Source organism: Salmo trutta, chromosome 32 (assembly GCF_901001165.1).
Source record: "Salmo trutta chromosome 32, fSalTru1.1, whole genome shotgun sequence".
Classification (NCBI taxonomy): domain Eukaryota; kingdom Metazoa; phylum Chordata; class Actinopteri; order Salmoniformes; family Salmonidae; genus Salmo; species Salmo trutta.
In genome coordinates this window covers 20,156,353-20,178,521 of record NC_042988.1, presented here as the reverse complement: position 1 = coordinate 20,178,521, position 22,169 = coordinate 20,156,353, and the positions used below count along the sequence as shown (strand labels likewise).

The window sequence follows — 22,169 nt, the reverse complement described above, 5'->3', positions numbered from 1 at the left end:
AGGAATCTCCAGCACCACCATAGACCCTCACTTGAGGGAATGAGTGGGCTGGTTTCCCTCCACTGTGCTCATTTACCCCTAATAAACACAAAAAAGGCATAGGGGGAATAAAAGAAGGAACACTTAAATTGTCTCAAAACATTGTTAGTCACGCTACACTGCACCCGACTTGACTTGAACAGGGCCGTATCAACAATCAAAACGCTTGAAGCAAACCGCATCCAAATCAAAAGAAAGAGCGGAACAAGGGAAGAAAAAGACTCCAGGGCATGACAGTAGTAGCATTACGCCTTATCAGCCTTTACACTCCATGTTTTAATGATTAACCTTCCTCTCGGGAAGCCAGCCACTCCAGTCCGGCTCACTTCTGGCACTGTAGGTTCAACTTTATGGTCTTATTTTTAATGGAGGTAAAAAGGTTATACAATGGATTGGAGAATCGGGAAGTTTGTGATGATGACTGGCCTGGGGGTGGTCGTAGTTAGGTACAGCTATTGAATACAGACAATGGGCCTGAAAAAAGCTATAAGCTTTAATGTTGACGTGTGCTTCTTAGAATGGCTTTACATTACATATTAGGTCTGTACACTTCCAAATTCTGTCCTAAATACAAATCAGAGATATTATATTACTTCCCCCAAACCCATAAAAGGCATCATTGAGACACTGTTACAATGACCCATATCCTGTACCTCAGTAACAAACACACAGGTGATGTGGTCAGAGGGTATGTTCTCCTCTCTACAGGAAGAGAGTATGAACCCAGGGCTAGATCTCATTAGTGCTGGAGTTCACCAGAGGAAAAACGAAGACAACTTTATTCATGTGTATTCATTCATTCAATGAATACATATTCACTCTTTTATTGTGTACCAGGGGAACACCAAAACTGGAAAGGGTCCCAGGGTCGGATGCTGGATTTTCCCATCGTCTTGATGAAAAGAGTCTTGCTGTTTATCATTTCATTTTGGATTCCGCCCCGCTCCAACATGGCTGCCCCCTCTGTGTGGAAGCGATGGTGGCTCTTCCCAGAATCTGACTCCTGACTAAGACATGGTGGGCTGTTAGGTGCGTATTGGTCATTGAAAAAGTTAGAATAAATCTGGTGAAAGACCTAACTCATTCACATGACTCACCCAGAATGGTTACACCCCCACCCCTTCTCCCCTTCTCCATGGGAATGTTCTTTCTTCCATTCCTCCTTCCAGGATGAACTCATACCAAACCACGATTCAGTGTGGCTTCGAAAAACAAAAAAGCCTTTCATAAGACTCTTCATTCAAATCATACTCAGCAACAGCTAATCTGGAAAAATACATATGTAATAGCATGAGCAAAGATTTTAGGTCATCCACCATGATGCTAGCTAGGGAGCCTGAGAATTGAAAGTGACAGTAAGTTTAACATTGTCAGTAAAACCCTTTATCCTAAGGCCTGGGGAGGGGCTGGGGACCAAACCACGCTCCAGAATGTAGTGTTTCAGAAGGTTGCTACGTCAGTGAAAAGGGGACCTGGAATGCTTTGTTATATTATGTTGATAGACGAGACACAGCAGCAGGAAAAATGGGTTGACACTGCACTTTTAGGGTGATATCTCTGTGGTAGGAGTTTGTATTCAAAAAGCAATGCACATCAGCTTCAGAGTGAGGATTTGTAGAGGTTTAGATAAAAGCTGAGGATGATTGTGTTTATGCATAGACAAAGTCACATTCACATTTTGCAGAGTGTGTGTATAATCAAACTGTTCCCAAATGGGAGCCTCTTCCTGTTGTTTATTTGTCCCAGACAATCCCCACTGACTGCAATGACAACATCAAACTGAACAAAGCGTTTTCCATCTCCTGTTCCACTCAAAAAGAGGAAAAATGTACATGGGAAAAGATTAAAACAAGTTTGTTTACCCAGTGAAATAAATGAATGCATTCCAGTGTAATTTCTGTTTTATTGCACAACCCCTCTCTATAAAGTCTGCCTGGCTTACACACAAAGGCTAAACTTCAAGAGTGTGTTTCCTTATAAAAACAAGAAGTCTGGATCACAGCAATTTGACATTCTGCTCTACTTGAGAATTTCAAACACACAAAGCTACAGACCTACAGGCGAGTAGAGACTATGGCCCATGCACTTAATACAACAATTGCTGCGCATGTTTGATATATTTGCATGCATTTCCATGTAAGACATGCTAGTTTATGTACTAGAAGTCACACACAGGGAATGGACAAGAGAGGGAGGCAGAAACAATCTTCATCCGTCTATCCATATTCAAATTGTGAGAGAATAGTGTAGTGAGTCCTGTTGTGTGGTTTAGAAAAGGACTGCATCACAGGACAGTCTCAGGGTGCTCCAGACAGCCAGTGGCTGGAAGGAGAGTCAGGTGACGTGCCTGACAGAGGTAGACGGACCAGTAATGGAAAGGAAACATGCCCAGCAGTTTCATATGTTCCCCTTACTTCCTCTCATTTGGAACTTGGGCTGTGGTCATTGTTTGAACACTAAGCTGTAGTTAACCACCATCAAAACCTGGACTTTCTACACAGAAAGGCAGACGAGCAACTTGTTGCGCACATTCAGGGACATTTTTATGAACTCTGTCAGTGTCTGTCCTTTAGTCTCTCCACTGTAGTCTCTGTGAGAGGTTTGTGATGGACAGAGGCTGTGTCCAAGCCACCCTACCCAGTTACGGTGCTCCAGACAGGAGGAGTGGAAATCCCATGACCTCACTTCACCCAGTGCAACATCGGGTCAACAAGCCGCCCAACTCAACAACTTCCAAATGAAAAAAACAATCACTCCCTCAACCTACTGTACATCTGAAATATGACACTTTGCATTTAACTGAGAGAGAAAGAGAGAAGAGAGAAGAAAGAGTGCAAACACTTTCTGCTCATGTGGATCTTGTGGCTTGCATCTAGGCGCTGTATGTGTTGTGATGAATCCTGCCAAAAAGATAGTGTGGAACAAGTAAGGGAGCAAGGGAAATCAAATCAAATCAAAGTTTATTTGTCACGTGCGCCGAATACAACAGGTATAGACCTTACAGTGAAATGCTTACTAACAGGCTCTAACCAACAGTGCAAAAAAGGTGTTAGGTGAACAATAGGTAAGTAAAGAAATAAAACAACAGTAAAAAGACAGGCTATATACAGTAGCGAGGCTATAAAAGTAGCGAGGCTACATACAGACACCGGTTAGTCAAGCTGATTGAGGTGAGCCAAAGGATGGATGAGAAGACATGTCCTTTTGAGTTCAACCAGTGTCATCCAGATGAAATATCGTTTAACCCCTCACTTTCATCCTCTGTTCTGTTGACCCTGTGAAGTGAAGGGGTCAGCGTTGAATCAGAGGATGAGGATATTTAACAAGCTCTTGATTGGATAAACACACTAACGAAACACCGTTCTATGCAGTGGGAAGGTGTGATTGCTTTTCTCATGACCTTTTCAGGGTCCTTCATACGTATGGCAGGCTCTGTGTTATTTTGACTGAGGTGAGAATATTATTCTGAGATGAGAATGTTGCTCATCAACTGGATTAGCGCTGAAATGCTGCAGCCAAAGGAAGTAGTCATAGTCTCAGAAAGCAACGCTACACTGAGGTGTGATTGACTTTCTCACATCCCCCAATGGACAAAATAGTAAGAGAGAAATGAGCCTGAATCATTATGCAACAAGCAGAAATATCAGACTGATCAACAGGGCCCCTCTTTTTTGGGGGAGTTTCTGGCTCATCAATCAAGACATGACAGCCATACTGGCAACGTGCCTTCCCTAAAAGGACAACAACATACAGAGCACACAAACAACAGATACATTAAAAACTCATCTTTACTCCCATTGACTTCCACATTACAAGACCAACGTCACAGAAATATATCATCCAAATCCAAAGCACTTCATGCATGTACTATACTCCCTAGGGGCGATGGGCGACTAATAAAGAGTATAGACACAAGACCTGAAGGAGAATAATGGGGGACTGAGTAGATTCCTACTGTGGGAAGCTGCTGGGCTGAGTCGGGTGTCATTCTGTCTACTCTTTGTGTGTTAATGAGGGTGATATGGTGAGATAGTGTCACAGCAGGAGGCTAACTGCCACTCGGGTGACAGGCCCATGGAGAGGATCACCTTCTTAGCAAGCAGCCACTGGGTGGGCCTTAGGCCAGGGGACAACTGAGACAGGCAGGACAAGTCAGGGTTTACCAACAGTTCTCTACTGCGGGGCCAACTGGAAATTACTTAATGGGGGCAAGAAAATAAATAGTTTAACTCCAGAGAAGCAGCTGACGTGAGAAGTATGCCTCCTCAACAGTTAAATAAAACAGCCTTACAGAGAAAAATTGCTTAAATAGATTTAGCCTCTAGAAGCTGATGGAGCATGTCAGAGGAATGGAACCCAATCGACTAAAAACGAGTCTCATGTCTCATGCAGTAACAAAAACAATGTATGTGTGAAGTGTAAATGTGATTTGTTTACAGCGTATTATGAGTCCTCTTCTAACTGGAAATGAGTAAGGTGGCATTGCATTCTCAAAGGACAGTGTGTTCCACGTCAAGCTGGAATGCACAGTGTCAGTGTCGAATCCGTCTTACTATGACTTCATAGGTGTTTCTCAAGGAAATCCCTCTCCCTTCTAGGCACAATGAGACGGCTTCCTGTTTAGAGAAAGTAGGATCCAGCCACTCAGCCACTCAGCCACCCACCATCCCTTTACGTAATTTCTACATACTAATGTAGTAATTTATCACAACTGCACAAAGTGCTCATATTGTTGTATTTCCGTCATCCTCCTCATCCTCAGAAACATGTACGGTTATGAGGAAGGTCTACATACTCTATATGCATTGAGGTGTGGGAACTGACAGAGAGCATTGTCCAAATCATGAAAAAAGAACCATGGCCCACGTTTTCATTCAGAACGTGAGTAAAGATAAGAAGTAAACCAATAAAATGTTAAAAAGTAAGTACCATATCATTGTAGGACGTGCAGTCTGGTCTCATATACTAGGCGTAACATAGTAAAAGTAAATCCGGGCCCTCAAATTCTGCTGAACAAAAGAATAAACGCACATGCAACAATTTCAATGTTTTTACTGACTTTCAGTTCATATAAGGAAATCAGTGAATTGAAATAAATCCAGCAACAGATTACATTTACACATAGGTTATTCTACTAACAGCACAAGAACTTGCATTACCCGAAACAGTTACAAGCAATACAAAAAAAAAATGCTCCAATAAATATTTAAAATGAGCAAGGGGGACAATAGTCTTATGTTTAAGTTTAGTCTGCAGGCTATTCCATAGGCAAGGAGTGTAACAGGAAAAGGCAGCCATACACAACTCTGTGGAAATCACATGGGCCTCAAGTGTAATCCATGCTTGAGACCTGGTTTTAGGAATTATAATTATAATATAGGCCCTAATGTATGGATTTCACATGACTGGGCAGGGGCGCAGTCATGGGTGGGCCTGGGAGGGCATAGGCCCACCTACTTGGGAGCCAGGCCCACCCACTGGGGAGCCAGGCCTAGCCAATCAGAATGAGTTTTTCCCCATAAAAGGGCTTTATTACAGATAGAAATACTCCTCAGTTTCCTCAGCTGTTCTGGTCTCAGACGATCCCGCAGGTGAAGAAGCCGGATGTGGAGGTCCTGGGCTGGCATGGTTACACGTGGTCTGCGGTTGTGAGGCCGGTTGGACGTTCTGCCAAATTCTCTAAAACAACACTGGAGGTGGCTTATGGTAGAAAAATTACATTCTCTGGCAACAGCTCAAGTGGACATTTCTGCAGTCAGCATGCCAATTGCACACTCCCTCAAAACTTGAGACATCTGTGGCATTGTATTGTGTGACAAAACTGCATATTTTAGAGTGGCCTTTTATTGTCCCCAGTACAAGGAGCACCTGTGTAATGATCATGCTGGATGGATTATCTTGGCAAATGAGAAATGCTCACTAACAGGGATGTAAACAAATATGTGCACAACATTTGAGGGAAATAAGCTTTTTGTGCGTATGGTACATTTCTGGGATCTTTTATTTCAGCTCATGAAACATGGGACCAACACTTTACATAGTATAATATGTTACGCTTGGTATGGTTACTTAAGGCAAAGTTAAAGGAGGGAAAGGGAAAGGGGGGTACCTAGTCAGTTGCACAACTGAATGCCTTCAACTTAAACAAATCAATCACTGAATCAGTGATTGGTCGAGCATATAACGTGAACGTCTAGTAACCCAAAGGTTGCATGTTCAAATCTCATCACGGAAAACTTGTGCATTTTAGTTAATTAGCAACTTTTCAACTACTTTCTACTTTTTAGCTACTTTGCAACTACTTAGAATGTTAGCTAACCCTTCCCCTAACCATAACCTTAACCCTTTCAGTTAACCCTTCCCCTAACCCTAACCTTAACCCTTAGCCTAACCTTAACCCTAACCCCTAGCTAACATTAGCCAGCTAGCTAAGGTTAACATTAGTCTCCTAGCCACCTAGCTAATGTTAGTCACAACAAATTGGAATTCATAACATATGATTTATTTAGCAAATTCGTAACATATTGTACATTTTGCAAATTTATAACATATCATACAAATTGTAATTCTGAACTTTTAATACGAAATGGATGATGGACATCCACAAATTAATACATACCATACGAAACGTAACATATCATACAAAATGGAGTGTGACGTATTTATGTACAGAATCATATGAAATGCTCTGAGACCAGGTTGGGAAGTAGTATAGTGATCAATTTTCCAACCACAGATCAAAAACATATCAGATGGCATTGACCTAGAAAGAATGTACCTTTATACCTTCCTGATTGCGCCACTGCCTGTAGCCAAAATAGATCATAAATGCCTCCCACTGCATTCCTGCAATAATTGTAAACCAGAGAGTAATGCTATTTCATCTCCAAGCCACCTCGGGCAATTTATTTACCTACAGTTATTGCGACTTCAGAAGCCAATTAAAGGAGAGGTAGAGAGGAAGGCTGAGCGTTGGAGGGAAGAGTCCAGCCCAGCCCACTTCAAGTCGAGTCCTGCACCAGTCTATTTTCTCCTATCACCATCTGTCACGTCTGATCATCAGTCAGAGCGTACTGTATTCAACGCAAGACAACTGCGCTAAATAAGATCACGTTCTCAGGCAAAGTTAAACTTTTAAAAGGTAGGTCTTTGTAGTTATATTTGTGTAATAGCCTACTTATATTTGTAAGGGGTATTTTTCGTTTTTATAGACATTTTAATGATACTTGTTTGGTATTTATTTATTCAACAGATATTATGGTGTTTTAGACAGTTGATCGAAATTCTAGAATTTGATGGCATAAAATAACTAGGCTAAAGCAAGGACAGGTTTATTTGTCTTATATTTCAGAAATTCAGCAATGTTGTGGAAAATCCAGATATTTAGCTTGACAATTTTGATACAAGCCTGTAACCTATACTTGCCCACTGATAAGTTGATGAAAACAACAGATTTCAGTGTTGTCTTGTTATTTTTCTGAAATAATAAAAAACTTGAATAACTAATAATTATTTAAAAAACGTAACTTAATTCATAGATTTGCATACCCAATCCATAATAATTTTGAAGTAGTGTTTTATCATATGCTATGTTTCAAACAGATAAGCAACAATGCCTCAAATACAATTTAATACAATTGTATTTGCACATGCTTCGTAAACAACAGGTGTAGACTGACATTAAAATGCTTACTTACGGGTCCTTTTCCAAAAATGCAGAGTTAAAGATTAAAAAAATAAAAATAGAAATAGTGGGACAAGGAATAAATACACAGTACACAACGAATAACAATAACGAGTGAAAATAACATGGCTATTCAGGGAGTACCTGTACGGAGTCGATGTGCAAGGGTACGAAGTAAATGACGTAGCTGTGCATATATAGGTATGGGTAAAGTGACTGGACAACAGGATAGATAATAGACAGTAAATAGACAGTAGCGTGTGTGTGTGTATGTGTGTGTGTGTGTGTGTGTGTGTGTGTGTGTGTGTGTGAGAGAGAGAGAGAGTGTGTGTGTGTGGCATAAGTATGCATGTGTGCGCGTTTTATGTGTGTGTGTGTGTGTGTGTGTGTGTGTGTGTGTGTGTGTGTGTGTGTGTGTGTGTGTGTGTGTGTGTGTGTGTGTGTGTGTGTGTGTGTGTGTGTGTGTGTGTGTGTGTGTTTTGAGGTGCTAGTGTAAGTATGTGTGATTGTAGAGTCCAGTGTGTGTGTGTATAGAGTCAGTGCAGGAGATTTAGTGCATACAAAAAGTGTTTGTGTGTGTGTGTTGGGGTGTGCATGTGTGTGTTGGGGTGTTAGTGTAAGTATATGTGTATATGTGAGTGTGCCTACATTTCTGTTCATGTGTGCATCGAGATAATTAATCAAAGTTGATAGGCAAAATGACAGTTTTACCCCCCAAAAATAAAACTGAGCTGGAAGATAAAGATAAATAAGCTAAAGATGAATATGAATTAGTGGCATAATAGGCCAAGTTTCTCCAGGACAAAACACTAATATTGGGAATTCTGTTATTATGTCTTTTTAATGGCGCCTTAGCTTGGTAATTTCTCATTTGTAAGGTACCTGTGGAGTAATGTCTTTGCTAGTTTCATACTCAAACATTCTATTAGAATTTGAACGAAGACAGGTACTGTTAATTACAAGATTAATGAGGAATGTACGCCCCCCCCCCCCCTTTTACATGTGTGTGTTGTTACAGATAAATAGGCTGTTATACTGTATTTCAATACTGTTATTTTGTTTCCAGGTTTCTTGCTTGTCTGAGCCATCCAGTGGATTGTCCAGGCATTGCACAGTTTTGGATAATGCTATCACATTGAGGATTCTTATTACCATCTATTCTAATACTAAATACAAAAAACTGGACTGATCTATCTGTCAGAAACGACATTCAAAGATAGATTTCCTAAGGAATGTACATTCCCCACTTCCAACATATTGAATTATGGACTGCCTAAGAACTATGTGACGCAGAGTGGAAAGCATCTTGTCAGCTAAAAAGAAAGCAACATTCTCAGAATACCAATGGAAGCATCGCATGCCGCTTACGCTGCTGTTGCTGCCCCCACTGTGGTTCCCATGACCCCCTCGGCAGGGTACCTGCTCCGGATGTTCCGCGAGTACCAGAGCAATGCTGTCATCAGAGAACACTACAACTACACAGGCAAACTGAAGGAGAACAAGTACAAGGATGGACTAAAGCCAGAGGCCATAGCCTTCCTGCTGATCTGCTTGCTCATAGTGCTGGAGAATGCTGTGGTGCTGTTGGCTATCTGGAAGAATAAGAAATTCCATCTGCCCATGTACTATCTGTTAGGCAGCCTAACACTCTCAGACCTGCTAGCAGGCTTCACCTACATGGTGAACATTGTGACTTCAGGGGCCAACACATTAAATATGACCCCTGTGCTGTGGTTCCTGAGGGAGGGGGGGGTCTTCATAACGCTGGCCGCCTCCGTCATCAGCCTCCTGGCCATCGCCATTGAGCGCCACGTCACCATGGTGAGGATGAAGCCCTACCAGGGGGCCAAGCGAGGCCGAATGTTTGCCCTGATCGGGGCCAGCTGGGTTCTGTCAGTGTTCCTGGGGGTGCTGCCCGTCCTGGGCTGGAACTGTATGGGCCGTCTGGACCAGTGCTCCACCGTCCTGCCGCTCTTCGCCAAAAGCTACATCCTCTTCTTCATCACCGTTTTCACCGCTGTGCTGCTGGCCATCGTGGTGCTTTATGTGCGCATTTTCCACACTGTCAAGTCCAACACAAAGCACCTGGGCTCTGGCCCGCAGCGCAAAGGCCTGGCCCGCAAGTCCCAGAAGTACATGGCCCTGTTGAAGACTGTCACCATCGTGCTGGGCGTCTTCATCGTCTGCTGGCTGCCTCTCTTCATCCTCCTCCTGCTGGACTTCTGCTGCCCGGCACGGAGCTGCCAGGTGCTCTTCAAGGCGGACTACTTCCTGGGCATCGCCATGTTCAACTCTCTCCTCAATCCCATCATCTATACACTGACCAGTAAGGACATGAGAAGGGCCATCCTGAGGCTGCTGTGTCGACGCTGCCTCCTCACCAAGGATGGCCAGGTGAAGAAGATAGGGGTGCCCTTCCTGGAGTGCAGTACCAGTAAGACTGAGGCGCCCTCCCATAGGCTGGAAGGCCTGGAGATCACAGTCTCCTCTGCCAACTTCACCCCTTCCACTATTAAAGCCATCTACCCCAGGATGTCAAAGACATGACTTGTCCATGACGGTCCATGTGACTCAGTAGTAATAATGGATAATTGTCCAATTACAGTAAGAGCAGAGTTCTGGATACCCCCTTGACTGGACCACTCTTCGCCACCATCTTACAGCTGTGAGACTACAACATGTTAAGTATGGGTTGTAAATGGAACTACAAGCAAAGAGGAAGTAATACTCTTCCTCTCACCTCAATGGTAGAGAATGTCAGCGGAACCCACCATTGTCTTATGTTTTGCCTTCCTCCCCTGGTCTGGCATTTTCTTCCTAGACAGATAAGCTGGAGGTTTCCACTTAAAGACTGGTCGGTCTATTGTAAGCAAGTCAAACCTAAGTCACAGTGTTAGAGAAATAAATACCTTGTTGGTTTTTACTCTTCGGCGCAAAGCATTAAACGGATTAATATACTGTTCTCATACTGTGAAATTCCTTTTCTCGTATGCTGAGATACAGTATATCTTTCATACATTAACAATCTTCCATAATCCAAACTGCAGAAAAGAAAAAACCCTCCTGAAGGAATGGATTCATGTTTGTAGCAGTATTTTGAATTCACCATTTACCGGTAGTTAAAGAGAACCACTCAACCAGCAGCTGTGAAATTAACGTTATTCATGTTTTTTATTATACAAACATTGAAAACACATTCAGTACATTTTATTTTGAGTCATACACATAATTAAAGTATACATTTGAGTCATGCTAAGGCTCATCCTTATATCCCCTCTAAAGAAAATACAAAATACAAACATAATGACATGTAGTTAAAACATGAAGCATCCACACCCAAAACCTCTGCCAGAACCATGTCATTTTTGTCATCTGATCTCAGGTCAGCTGGAATTCTGGGTAGAGGTTCCCAGACCAACATTAGAGGCTTGGTGGCATAGACACACAGAGAATGTCACGTTGATGCCTCTTCTGATTTGCACATCTTTGGAGGTCTCTAAAACACACGTAGCAGCAGACATGATTGAGAGCAATAAAAAGGACAGATTAGGCTTATTGACGGCTCTGGTTTTGTGGACTCAAAGTATGGAAATCATATTGAACACAGCCTGTTCACAAAAACAATAGCATTCAGAACTTTCCTGTACAAGCTGGAGAATATCCCTCTCATGCAATGAAGTGTTATGTCTATCTTCTGTAAACAGTGGTTAATAGAAATTTGTCAAAGACAAACCACAAATGCTTGGGATTCCATGTATAAAGCTCCATTATGACAGCAGTGATGTTTGAAAGCAAGCAATTCAAATCTTTCACATTGTATATAAATGTACAAATGAAATTTTTTTATATATCTGTCTTACTGTACTATACGGTATGTTGTGTAAATAAAATGAACTATAGTTTCTGTATTTTGTTTATTCTGAACTAAACTTAATTTATGAGGCCACTGCCAATGTTTTATATGTACATTCAAACGATAAATAAATGTATGTGAACAACATCTACAAAAACAGTATTTTTGGTCATTGTTTTGCAGAATATACATCCATTCAAGTAACATTTAATCTAGTTATTTCCTCTCACCAAATCTTTGTGAAGCCAGAGGCCTTGTGTGAGAATATGAAAGTATCAGTGTCAATGTGGTGAGTTCGATGTTTCAGATCTTTCACAGGAAGCTTACACTCTATCATCCACCAGTTATAAAAGGCTTTGACCTATATAGTCATCACATACCATATAGTTCAACACTGAAAAGTGCATAAACACTGATAAGCAAATGTCAACTTAATTCATTTGAAAAGATGGAACAGTCTACAAAATATACATATACACCAAGGTGTAGTTTCCCACGATAGAGCAGAGATGCCAAAGAAACAATGTACTGTATATCACAATAAAATGTAAATGTCTGATCGATGCTGAAGTTATTGAAGTAAACACACGACAAACCACCCACTTGGCCCACAGTGTACCAAATCCAAACCACAAGCAACCACCCAAGAAGAAGACATGCGCTTGTGGCAACAGAGAGAAAGCAGCAGTCATTGGGGACAATATACTTGACGCCCCATTTCCAGTAAGATTATAAACAAGAAACCACCAGCTGACGAGGTTACACAAGTTGAGATCCAAACGAAACCTGTCCCCCGCCCTGTATCAAATCAACTACTCACCGCATGCTACACTGGCAGAAACCTACCTAAGCATTGGCAATAAAATGACTAATTTACAAAACGTGTGGGCCGTGCAATGAAGAGTAATGGTAAGATTTGCATAAATTGTGTGTGAGCAAAAAACTGCCCTTTTCCATTGAAGACTAGAAACAAGTCCTCTCAACCATAAATGGTTGAACTCACTTTGTCAACATGGACTTTTGCAAGTGGGTCAAGTTTGGGCTGTCCACAAATTTAATAAATACAGTTGCTCTAAAATGAAATAGTCTCCACAATAACTCATGTCAGGCTTTCTGCCATGCCAATTATTTTATCCCTTGGGCTTTTAGGCTAACAGATGTTTATTAGGAAAATTCAATGGGTAGACAACTAATAACAGCAACACATTATTACTGCAGCAGTTACAATCATCTTTTTATTCAACCAAAATCTCAGAAACACTAGCCAATTGCGCATCCTCCTTGCTTTAGACATGGAAAGCCCGTGGAGGAATAGCATTTACCATGAATAACAGTTACCATTCCAGAAAATCTCAAAGTTTGCAAAAAATGTTTTTTTTTATTGCTGCAATGGAGTACAGAATACTGTCTGTTGCATAAGCACACCTTCACATTGGACATTTATTGCATTAAAAAGGTGATCAGCACCCAACTTTTCAATAGTCATTTCAGCACCGCATCAAAAAGCAGTGGGTTTGCAATGACACCTATTGGCAGAAAATAGTCTTTATAAAGATCATAATGACTATGGTGAAAGTAGATACAAATAAAAGCTAGGGTTATAGGTCACTACCCAAATAACTATTCTAGGAAATGTGATGTTTAGGAAAACTGCTTTATTCAATATAACAAAATGTCATGGAAGTCAATACCAATAGGAATACAATCTTAGTATAAAAGCAAATGTATTACAACACACAACAGACAATCCAACTACAGGACAAACAACTACTGGACAGATATGGCAACTTTCCTTTGATCTCTTCTACCATTCAGTGCTGACAAAGTTCCACAGCTCATCACTGACTGAACACCGAGACCGCACAGAGGTGTCTATGTTGATTGGTGTGGCCAGGTCAGCTCCATAGTGCACTGCAAGGGATTAAAGTACACTCAAACTTTAGTTAAATGCAACGAAAATCAGCCAGCCATTAAACAAGAATTCCACATTTGTGACTTTGTGATGGAAAAACAGTTATGCAGCGACAAATACCTCCTCTCAGAACGTGTGGCTCCGTGTCATACTCCCACTTGATCTTGGTCACCTTGTGGTACAACTGGGCTACGTATCTGCAGAATTAACAGTTTGTCAAGTTGCACCATGCTGTTCATGATGTGAGATCAATGCTCACCGACTATCATGGTTTAGTGTGGTGTTGGGAGTGATTATTTCAGAAGCTGTTAGTCCTACTCACATGGCTGATGGGATGACCTCTGTAGTGTCATCATCAACCTCCTGCTGCAGGGTCTGCAGCTCCTGCTCCGAGTCACGCAGACTCTCCAGCTCCCTCTGCAGGAACCTGAGGAACAGGTCAAGGAAACCAACACGGGAGAATCTCAATTGGTGCTGTTCGACTCCTCAACTCCATCCTCTACTACTCCTCAACTCCATCCTCTACTACTCCTCAACTCCATCCTCTACTACTCCTCAACTCCATCCTCTACTACTCCTCAACTCCATCCTCTACTACTCCTCAACTCCATCCTCTACTACTCCTCAACTCCATTCTCTACTACTCCTCTACTACTCCTCAACTCCATTCTCTACTACTCCTCTACTACTCCTCAACTCCATTCTCTACTACTCCTCTACTACTCCTCAACTCCATTCTCTACTACTCCTCTACTACTCCTCAACTCCATTCTCTACTACTCCTCAACTCCATCCTCTACTACTCCTCAACTCCATCCTCTACTACTCATCAACTCCATTCTCTACTACTCCTCTACTACTCCTCAACTCCATCCTCTACTCCATCCTCTACTACTCCTCAACTCCATTCTCTACTACTCCTCTACTACTCCTCAACTCCATTCTCTACTACTCCTCAACTCCATTCTCTACTACTCCTCAACTCCATTCTCTACTACTCCTCAACTCCATCCTCTACTACTCCTCAACTCCATCCTCTACTACTCCTCAACTCCAACCTCCCCTTGCCTGATTTTGAAAAAGGTCAAAGGTAATTGAGGAGCGGAGGCGAGGAAACAAATGCACTTGTATTAAATAAGAATCCTTGTCCACTCTTATGTCATCAGGCAAATTACGTTTACAGGGGTGGAGTCCCAAAATAAGTGTAATGTGATAAAAACACTTAGCTAGTAGATCAAATCTATGTAGCTTTATTTTTTAATGTGTGCATGCATTTCTCTTTTGAGAAAACAGCTGATTTAAAGGGGTTGTTGCAGAATTTAACACACTTCCATGCTAGTCACCGGGAGGATCCTCTGCATACTCACTGTATGGCATATAAACTGAAATCTCAAAATACTTTCAACAATGGATGGCAGCCTGGTCAGTCTGCAGCAATGGACAAGCTCAAGGTAGAATGTGACTGCTCCCTAAATGTATTATCTGGGCAACACAGCATTCATGTGCACTTTTGAGAGCACCAATTGCAGTACATGAAGAACTTGTTCTGCGTAGAGACAGAGCATGACTGGGTGAAGGATACTGTAGTTCTGAGTCCATGTTCTGGCTCCTTGCTGTACACTGCAGCAGCTCCTGCTCCAGGCTGTCCAGCTCCCGCTCTGCCTGGCTCTTCTGCCCCTCCATGTCCAGCAGCTTCTGGCTCGCCTCATCCTCACACTGAACTACACCTGAGGACAATGGCGATCACGATTAGGCTATATATCTTGAAGGCATGGAAAGAAAGTAAGTTATCATATGATAGGATCTACAAGTTCATTACTTTTCCTTACCGTTTAACACCAGTGTGATGGTTTTCTTCGTGTCCAAGTGTCGCTCAAAGAAACACTGCTGTTTTTCTCTCACTTTTCTTAATTCATCGTCAGCTTTGCTGCTTTTCAGTATTTTGACCATCGACTCTCCCGTGTCCATAACGTCCTGAAGCATGGTGGCACGTCTTTTCTGTGGAATATTTTAGTAGAAATAGATAAATGCCTGCCTGTTCTAGAGCAGACTAGCTGGTACATCACCACTAAAATTGTTTGCTGCCTACTACGGTCAACAAAATCAAATGGTATGTCTAACTAAACGTTAGCTGCAGAGGCTCTTGCTTGAAAACAGCAGTCAACTTTAATGCCCAGACCCTCTGACGACAGCTACTGTTACTAACATCTTAATTACATACGTTTAGAAAGTTACACAACAAGCATTGACTTGCCGTGTTTTGCCGAATGTAAGTTCACTTCAGTCGTTTCCATATTCAAAGTTGTCCTGCGAGCGCGCGCTTACATGAGGTGCCAGCGAAAGTGCCTGACGGAATTCTTGTTCCTAAACAGAAAACTAAATTACAGGACAATTGTAAAGTATTTATTCACATACACAATAAGTAGATGCCTACAATTGAAAATATCAAATTAATAGAAAGTGCCAAAAATATCCAGCGTTGTGATTGGCTAGATCTAAATAGGGGCGCCAATGTCGTGAGATCGCAAGATTTATTTTACACAATGGAACCTGATGGACCCACGGAGTTTAATTTTCGTTAGACGAACAACGTATAGCAGTGGTTCCAACCTTTTTCGATTACTGTACTACCAACTGAATTTTGCACTGGCCGGAATACCCCCTCGTGTGCATTTTACCAGTAGGCCTATGGTCTATTCTCAAATACCCTGTGGATAGGCTAAGTACCCCTGGTTGGGAACCAATGATTTATATTATACATACTCTCTTCGATGGAACTGCGGTTGTGCGGTGAGATAGGTAGGCTCACTGTACCTCCAGAGGTTATTTCTGGACAAAATGTTTACATTTTACGGAACCATTTTCTTCTCATGAACAACAGTTGGGAGTACACAAAATGTCCTACAATTGTATTGCACAGTTTGCAAAATACAGTCAAGTAAATCACAATTGTTCCAAGAGTTGTTCAAGCTGATCTGAGTTTTCAGGAATAAAATACAAAATATACAATTCTAAGCGGCCCTCAGAAAAATAGCAGGAATGGCAACTATCAGTGCCAATGCTATTGTAAGCCCATTCAACTTTGATTTATTAGGAACCATACTGTTCTTTGGTCCATTTATATTGTGCAGTTTGTCACTTTACCAACCATTCTCCGCAAACCACAAAAATATAAGGGGAAATAAATCATGATGGTGCCGTTCTCTCCCTCACTCCTTGATCCCTTGCTTCTCAGTCTTCTCTTGAGCCTTTCGTTTCTGCCTGCCAAGCTGCCTGAAGTGCAGTCTCTTGGGATTCAGTCCATAGGCCTTCAGTCTCTGTCCGCTAAACTCTCGCCCACCCATTTTCACCCTGAAGGGCCCCTTCCCCGACATGAGGCGGCTTCCTGGGTGCCTGTTTTTCTTCTTGGGGAATTTTGGCCTTTCAGTCCTTGTGTTGGCAGTCTCCTTAGTGGTAGCAACTGTTTCCTGCTCCAGTTTCAACTTCTTGGATTTGGGTATCAGGAACTCCTCTTCCTGGTCTCCTGCCTCTCTCAGTGCCTGGACTACCGTCCCCTCACCAGAGTCCAATGCAGAGCTTTCCTGACTGAGACCAGCCTCATCATCATCCTCCAGATCCTTGTCATCCTTCTCTGCATTCTTCATCCTGTCTCTTCTCTTCTTACCCACTTTGGTCTTGCCCTCTGCTTTGTCCTCCCTGCAAGGAAATATGAGCACAAATTATGATAATTATATGTCAATTGATGATAATTCCGTTTTCAGATTTCGTAGAGAACATATTCTGCCAATCTGCATATGGTAGAATACTCACTCAGCATAGAAAGAGTTCAAGACTTCTATCTTTTTCTTAATATTTTGTCCTTTGATTTTGTAGTTCTGCAAATCACTAATTTCCTCCTTGTCAGACCTGAAAAAGAGATCAAAGGAAAAATCTGAAAGGCCATTTTCCCCATAAGTAGCTGATTAGTAAATGCCTACTGTTTTGAGACCAGATTCAGTACCTGAACATGCAGGTCTTCTTTAGCGAGGCCCAGCGGTTCAGCTCTTTCTCATCTGCTCCCAGGATCTGAGGGAAGAACAAGTTACTTTCTGTAATAGTAACATATTCAAACAGCCACTTTAAACAAAGACGCTAAATCCACAGAAATTACTTTAAACCTAATTTGTGCAGATAAGGCTCCAAGCAAGTTGATAACTCAGTGCATACAAGCATTTCCCTTTCTATCATTCTGTCTCCTCATCCTCGTCTGCTCAGAGAGAAGATTAACTGAAGTCATGCCCTGGTCAGAGCCGTCCCCGGAGGGTGGCAATACCAGGTCAGTCACATCTCAGCTCATCAGTGCAGGACTCAGGGTCTGTACAGTACAACACTATAGCACAACCCAGGGTTGGGGGGGTCAATTATATTTACATTCCAGACAACAAAAAAAGTTAACCAAACTCCAATATTTTCTAATTGAAAAGCATGGGAAAGAATTTGAATTTTAGTGTACTTCCTGAATTGACATGACCCCAACCCTGAGACAACCTAGTAGGAACTAGAGCTCCCAGTCTCACCTCGTCAGTGGACAGGCCAAAGTCATTGGCCAGGACCTGCCTGTAGCGAAACCTGCAGGGGACGTCGTCTATGATGTCCTCATAGTCCAGCTTATAGTACTCGTCCAGGTACTGCTCAAAGGACTTCTCCTCTGAAACACATATAAAGGATGGATGCATGAAAGAGTATTCAGTCTCAATATCTATAGTACATCGAACAAAATCTAAAAGGTTATGGAAAATAACCCAAGATTCATGGTGCTGAACCTCCTGAGACTTACGGGGGTCAAACACTGGCTTGTTTTGGGTAATGACCTCAGCAAAATGAGACTTCTTTCTCTTCTTTCCCATCAGCAGGGCATCCACCTTCATCTTCTCCTTTTTCTTCTGCTTCTTGGAGGTGCTTGGCTGACTGGGATCATAGTCTGCATCCATCTGGTCAAGTGAGAGTTCAGATGAGTGAGTCACATACAATCTCAAAGGCCTGACTATCTCCAACATCAGCGAGACCTTTATTTCTGACTAGCCTCCCCTAAACGTGTTTCTGAAGGTCTGCAGGCAATGCTGAAGTGATGATCATATTAGAGGAACTCACAATAAAATCTGGATCTTCACAGTTTGGCTGGTCATACTCTTCTCCTGCATGCTCCTCTTCCTCCCCTTCTTCACCACCATATTCCTTTTCTTCACCCTCTCCTGTCCATGTGTCCCAGTTCCAGTGTTCTGCAGGACAGAGAACGCTACCTCATTACAATGCCACCGATTCTAAAGTATTCAATTCTACTTGAGATAATAAAATCAGCAACGAGTGACTTACCACCCTCTAGCTCTTCAACTTCAAACTGCGGCTTCTCCCCCTCTTCCTCTCCATAATATTCATCACCAAAGAATTTCTGGAAGAAGAAAAAAATACAGGGAGAGACAATAAGAGGAGTGTCTTTATTTACAATCTGTTTCTCTTCTTGAGGTATGTGAGTGGTCACCTGCATGAGCTGGTCATGCTGCTGGGGGTCAAAGTCTCCCTCCAGGTCCACCTGACTGAAGTCCAGCTGCTCGTTGCCTGTCAGCTCCTGCAGCCGCCGCAGCTTCTGCATGATCTCATTACGCTTCAGGTTCTTCAGCTGCTTCAGCTGCTCATGCTTCTGCTCCTTCTCCTGCAGGGGCCAGAAGAGTGACAGGTCGGTTCGTTAGGAGAGTGAGAGAAATGAGGAAGGGATGGAGTGATGTATAAGATTAACTAAAAGAGAGTCTACTGACCCTTTTCTTCCTATCCTTCACTTCCTCCCTTTTGAGCTTCCTGCGCTCGTCTTTGGAGCGGACAGAGGTGGCAATGGTACGGGGGTAAGTCTTGATCTGTATGGAACAATAAGATACTATATGAGCCCAAGGTACATACACTACACCATACAAACAGACATGTGCATGTAGAGACAGACGGGAAAGTCCACCTTCTGGGCATCAGGCTCCTCAAAGCGGAAGTTGTAGTGTCTTTCAAAGTCCTCCTGGCGCTCCAAGAACGACTCCCCATCCTCTTCTGAGTCCTCCACGTCATCATTCACCACCTCGTCATAGCTGGGGATCCTGCACACAGCCATGGCAGATTAGTACACAGTCAGAGCGGTGCTGAGCACCGCTCTACGATTACAATTGAAAGCATACATGGACAAAACATATGTGTAGACACATAAAATAACTTGTGTAAATAACTTACCTGTCCATGTCATCTTTCTCCATGTAGCCCTTATTCAGGACAAAATCCCTAAGGAAACACTCCTTCTCATCCAGCTCTGGGTCGTTCCAATAGTCCCTCAGGTATTTCTGTCTCAACACACAGCACATATTTCAGTCACAGCAGGTCATTACATATCTATTCCAACAGTCTCTCCATCACTCACCATGTCCTGCACCTCTTCTGGGCCCCCCAGCTCTGCCTGGCCTTTCAGCCAGTCCAAATAATCCTCTTCCTCTTTATCCTGTTGGGTAGAAAGATAACAGGTTAGAGGAATAGAATGTTTCCATCTGCAGTGCTTTATACTGTAAGATAAGACAAAGTCAGGTACCGGTTCCCACTGACCTTCTCTTCCTGTGTTTTGCTCCTCCTCTTCAGCAGCTGAAAGTCCTCTTCACTGCCCTCCTCGTCACTGTCCTGTATGAATTTACGGAAGCTGGTGGAAGCATGGCACAGTGTTTATGTTCCAAAGACAGTTATAAAAGACAGAAAACAAGAGTTTATTTATTTGTGTAAATACACCCTGTTCTTTAGGGCAAAGGACACAGTGATTATGAGAGAATTTAACCCTTACCTCTCTTTCAATTCTCTCTGCTCTTGGATGTAACTTGGAGATGCAGCTCTCTGTCAAAGAAAGCAAAGGCAAACAATACATGACTTCTCATGACATACCTCCATGTAAATGTGTCATAACAAACAATGTATCATAACATGCCTCTCTCCTCTTTGCAGCCTCTTCATCATCACTCTCCTCGTCATCATCATCCTCATATTTACTGGGAATGAGACAAATTGTTATTGTTAAACCATTTGCCCAAAATGAGATACAAAGATATGCACAGTAGGAACACTGCACCTCACTCACCCTCCCCTTTCCAAGATAACTTTTCGCTCATAGTCTTTCAGATACATTGGCTTCTCTGTGGTCTTCTTTGAAGTTGAAGGCTGGGCATCATCCCCAATGGATGCATCTGATTAAGAATGAAAAGTTGGGTGGTGAAAGACACCTCAAACAAACAAGCAACACAGAATCAAAAGTGTCATACCGTAATCAGTTGCAGCAACAAGACCCGCTGACTGATGACATACCTTCCACTGTGTAGAACGTTGCATCAGTCTGATAGATCTTAGGATCTTTCTTCTTCAGCAGAGACAATGTTCTGTAGAAGTCCCTTTCAACTTTGGGGTCAAGTTCCTAAGAAGACACACATTAGTCTGCATTGAAATTACAAATATACAGGTCAAGGACACAAAGGTAGGGCCAAAAACACTGACAAACCATAAACAGAACACCATGGCAGTGTTGGCATTGTGAACTTGAAACTATATAGCTAGCCAAATTAGATACAGTAATAGTACTTACCACCTCGCTATCATCATCTGAATCTGAACCAGACTCACTCTCGTCAGCTTGGTCGCCATATTTGTCTTTCACTGAAATAAATCAATAATGAACATGACAAGCCATTCAATGTGTTGCAAGCATTCCGCCAGGAAAACAAGTCAGAACTAAATTGCTATCTAGCTGGACATGCTAGCTACCTAGTTATAACCAAAAATGTAATGATGGCCAAGTTAACTTCTGAGCGTATTATTATGTAAGTCAAATAAATTACAGAATAAAATTAATTTCAAGTGAGAATGGCATCAAAAGTTAGCAAGCAAGTTGAAAAGGATAACTTTAGCTAACATGAGCTAAACGGCTGGCTTGCTAGCTAACAAGCTTGGGAAGTCACACTTACGCCTTTGTAACTCTTCTTTTTGTCTGTATTTATCATATTTCTCTGCAAACTTTGAATTAATCTTGAAATCCGATTTGCCTGACATGATTACTTGTGAACTGGATAATATTTATCGGGAAAAGAATTCAGTGATATCTGTTCATGATGCTAACATCCACAGCAGCATGTATAGAACTACCACGTGGTTTCCTGAGAGATGAGTCAGAGTTCCAAACGAGGATCAACCAATCATAGGTTTAGAAAATATGTACGTTTTATCAACAAATATATTTGTCGCCAATATAAAATGATTTTTGGTATATATATATAAAAAAAAAATCTAAAAATATTTCTTAGAAATATATTGCCAATTCAAATTAAGGGTCCTAGTTTGAGAGCATTGATGGCCTTGCCTTTAGTGTTAGTAAGAACATTAGTATAATTTATGTTGAGTTATAATCTCCAACCTAGTAGCAATGTGTGTGTCAGATACAATGCTAATCTACTCTGTAGCTACCTAATGTTTTTGTGTTGTCTATGTGTGTGTGTTGCCCATCACAATGTTTTTGGAATGAGACTCAGTAGCACAGCTGGAGGCGCTCTAGTACAAATTGTCAATATGTATAGGCCCATATGCACCATGCTGGTCCATCCCTATGGTTTTTAAAGATCATAAGGTGACCAGACAGTGAAAGT

The 22,169-nt window shown here is 42.1% G+C and overlaps 3 protein-coding genes and 1 non-coding gene across 6 annotated transcripts; 1 reads left to right on the top strand and 3 right to left on the bottom strand.

Annotated features, from left to right (window-relative positions):
- The first annotated feature begins 6,968 nt into the window (after window positions 1–6,968).
- Window positions 6,969–11,733, top strand: LOC115171358 (sphingosine 1-phosphate receptor 1). The gene is made up of 2 exons (XM_029728094.1): window positions 6,969–7,180; window positions 8,790–11,733. Exon 2 carries the CDS (start codon window positions 9,068–9,070, stop codon window positions 10,268–10,270), a length of 1,203 nt encoding a protein of 400 aa, XP_029583954.1. The 5' UTR covers window positions 6,969–7,180; window positions 8,790–9,067; the 3' UTR covers window positions 10,271–11,733.
- Window positions 11,734–12,800: 1,067 nt separating this feature from the next.
- Window positions 12,801–16,641, bottom strand: LOC115171359 (kinetochore protein Spc24-like). 3 transcript variants are annotated; one of them, XM_029728095.1, is made up of 6 exons: window positions 16,637–16,641; window positions 15,318–15,486; window positions 15,071–15,215; window positions 13,811–13,915; window positions 13,609–13,685; window positions 12,801–13,487 (listed from the first exon to the last, which is right to left on the bottom strand). In XM_029728095.1, exons 1-6 carry the CDS (start codon window positions 16,637–16,639, stop codon window positions 13,381–13,383), a joined length of 606 nt encoding a protein of 201 aa, XP_029583955.1. In that variant the 5' UTR covers window positions 16,640–16,641; the 3' UTR covers window positions 12,801–13,380. The 3 variants fall into 3 exon arrangements, with proteins under 3 accessions (XP_029583955.1, XP_029583958.1, XP_029583957.1); XM_029728098.1 differs by lacking the exon at window positions 16,637–16,641 and adding an exon at window positions 15,710–15,847; XM_029728097.1 differs by lacking the exon at window positions 16,637–16,641 and adding an exon at window positions 15,743–15,847.
- On the bottom strand, window positions 15,870–21,699 carry LOC115171357 (protein KRI1 homolog). The gene is made up of 19 exons (XM_029728093.1): window positions 21,495–21,699; window positions 21,116–21,186; window positions 20,842–20,947; window positions 20,618–20,723; window positions 20,468–20,528; window positions 20,327–20,376; window positions 20,098–20,188; window positions 19,919–19,996; window positions 19,735–19,841; window positions 19,472–19,604; window positions 19,281–19,376; window positions 19,007–19,177; window positions 18,841–18,916; window positions 18,619–18,746; window positions 18,305–18,458; window positions 18,045–18,175; window positions 17,489–17,553; window positions 17,299–17,394; window positions 15,870–17,184 (listed from the first exon to the last, which is right to left on the bottom strand). The coding sequence occupies exons 1-19, from the start codon at window positions 21,577–21,579 to the stop codon at window positions 16,698–16,700; spliced, it is 2,292 nt and encodes a 763-aa protein (XP_029583953.1). The 5' UTR covers window positions 21,580–21,699; the 3' UTR covers window positions 15,870–16,697.
- Window positions 17,735–17,832, bottom strand: LOC115172022 (Z30 small nucleolar RNA). The gene has a single exon (XR_003871361.1). It is a non-coding gene; the product is annotated as a Z30 small nucleolar RNA (small nucleolar RNA).
- Window positions 21,700–22,169: the final 470 nt, after the last annotated feature.

What these genes read in the sequence shown, in the direction of transcription:
- LOC115171358 (XM_029728094.1), top strand. Translation starts at nt 9,068, where the DNA reads ATGGAAGCATCGCATGCCGCTTACGCTGCTGTTGCTGCCCCCACTGTG.
- LOC115171359 (XM_029728095.1), bottom strand. An exon ending in AACATGGACTCAGAACTACA is followed by an intron (nt 13,916 to 15,070) that starts GTATCCTTCACC and finishes CCTGTTCCTCAG; the next exon opens with GTTCCTGCAGAGGGAGCTGG. An exon ending in GCCACACGTTCTGAGAGGAG is followed by an intron (nt 13,488 to 13,608) that starts GTATTTGTCGCT and finishes AATCCCTTGCAG; the next exon opens with TGCACTATGGAGCTGACCTG.
- LOC115171357 (XM_029728093.1), bottom strand. Translation starts at nt 21,579, where the DNA reads ATGTCAGGCAAATCGGATTTCAAGATTAATTCAAAGTTTGCAGAGAAA. An exon ending in GTGAAGATCCAGATTTTATT is followed by an intron (nt 18,459 to 18,618) that starts GTGAGTTCCTCT and finishes TCACTTGACCAG; the next exon opens with ATGGATGCAGACTATGATCC. An exon ending in CAAGCCAGTGTTTGACCCCC is followed by an intron (nt 18,176 to 18,304) that starts GTAAGTCTCAGG and finishes TATGTGTTTCAG; the next exon opens with AGGAGAAGTCCTTTGAGCAG.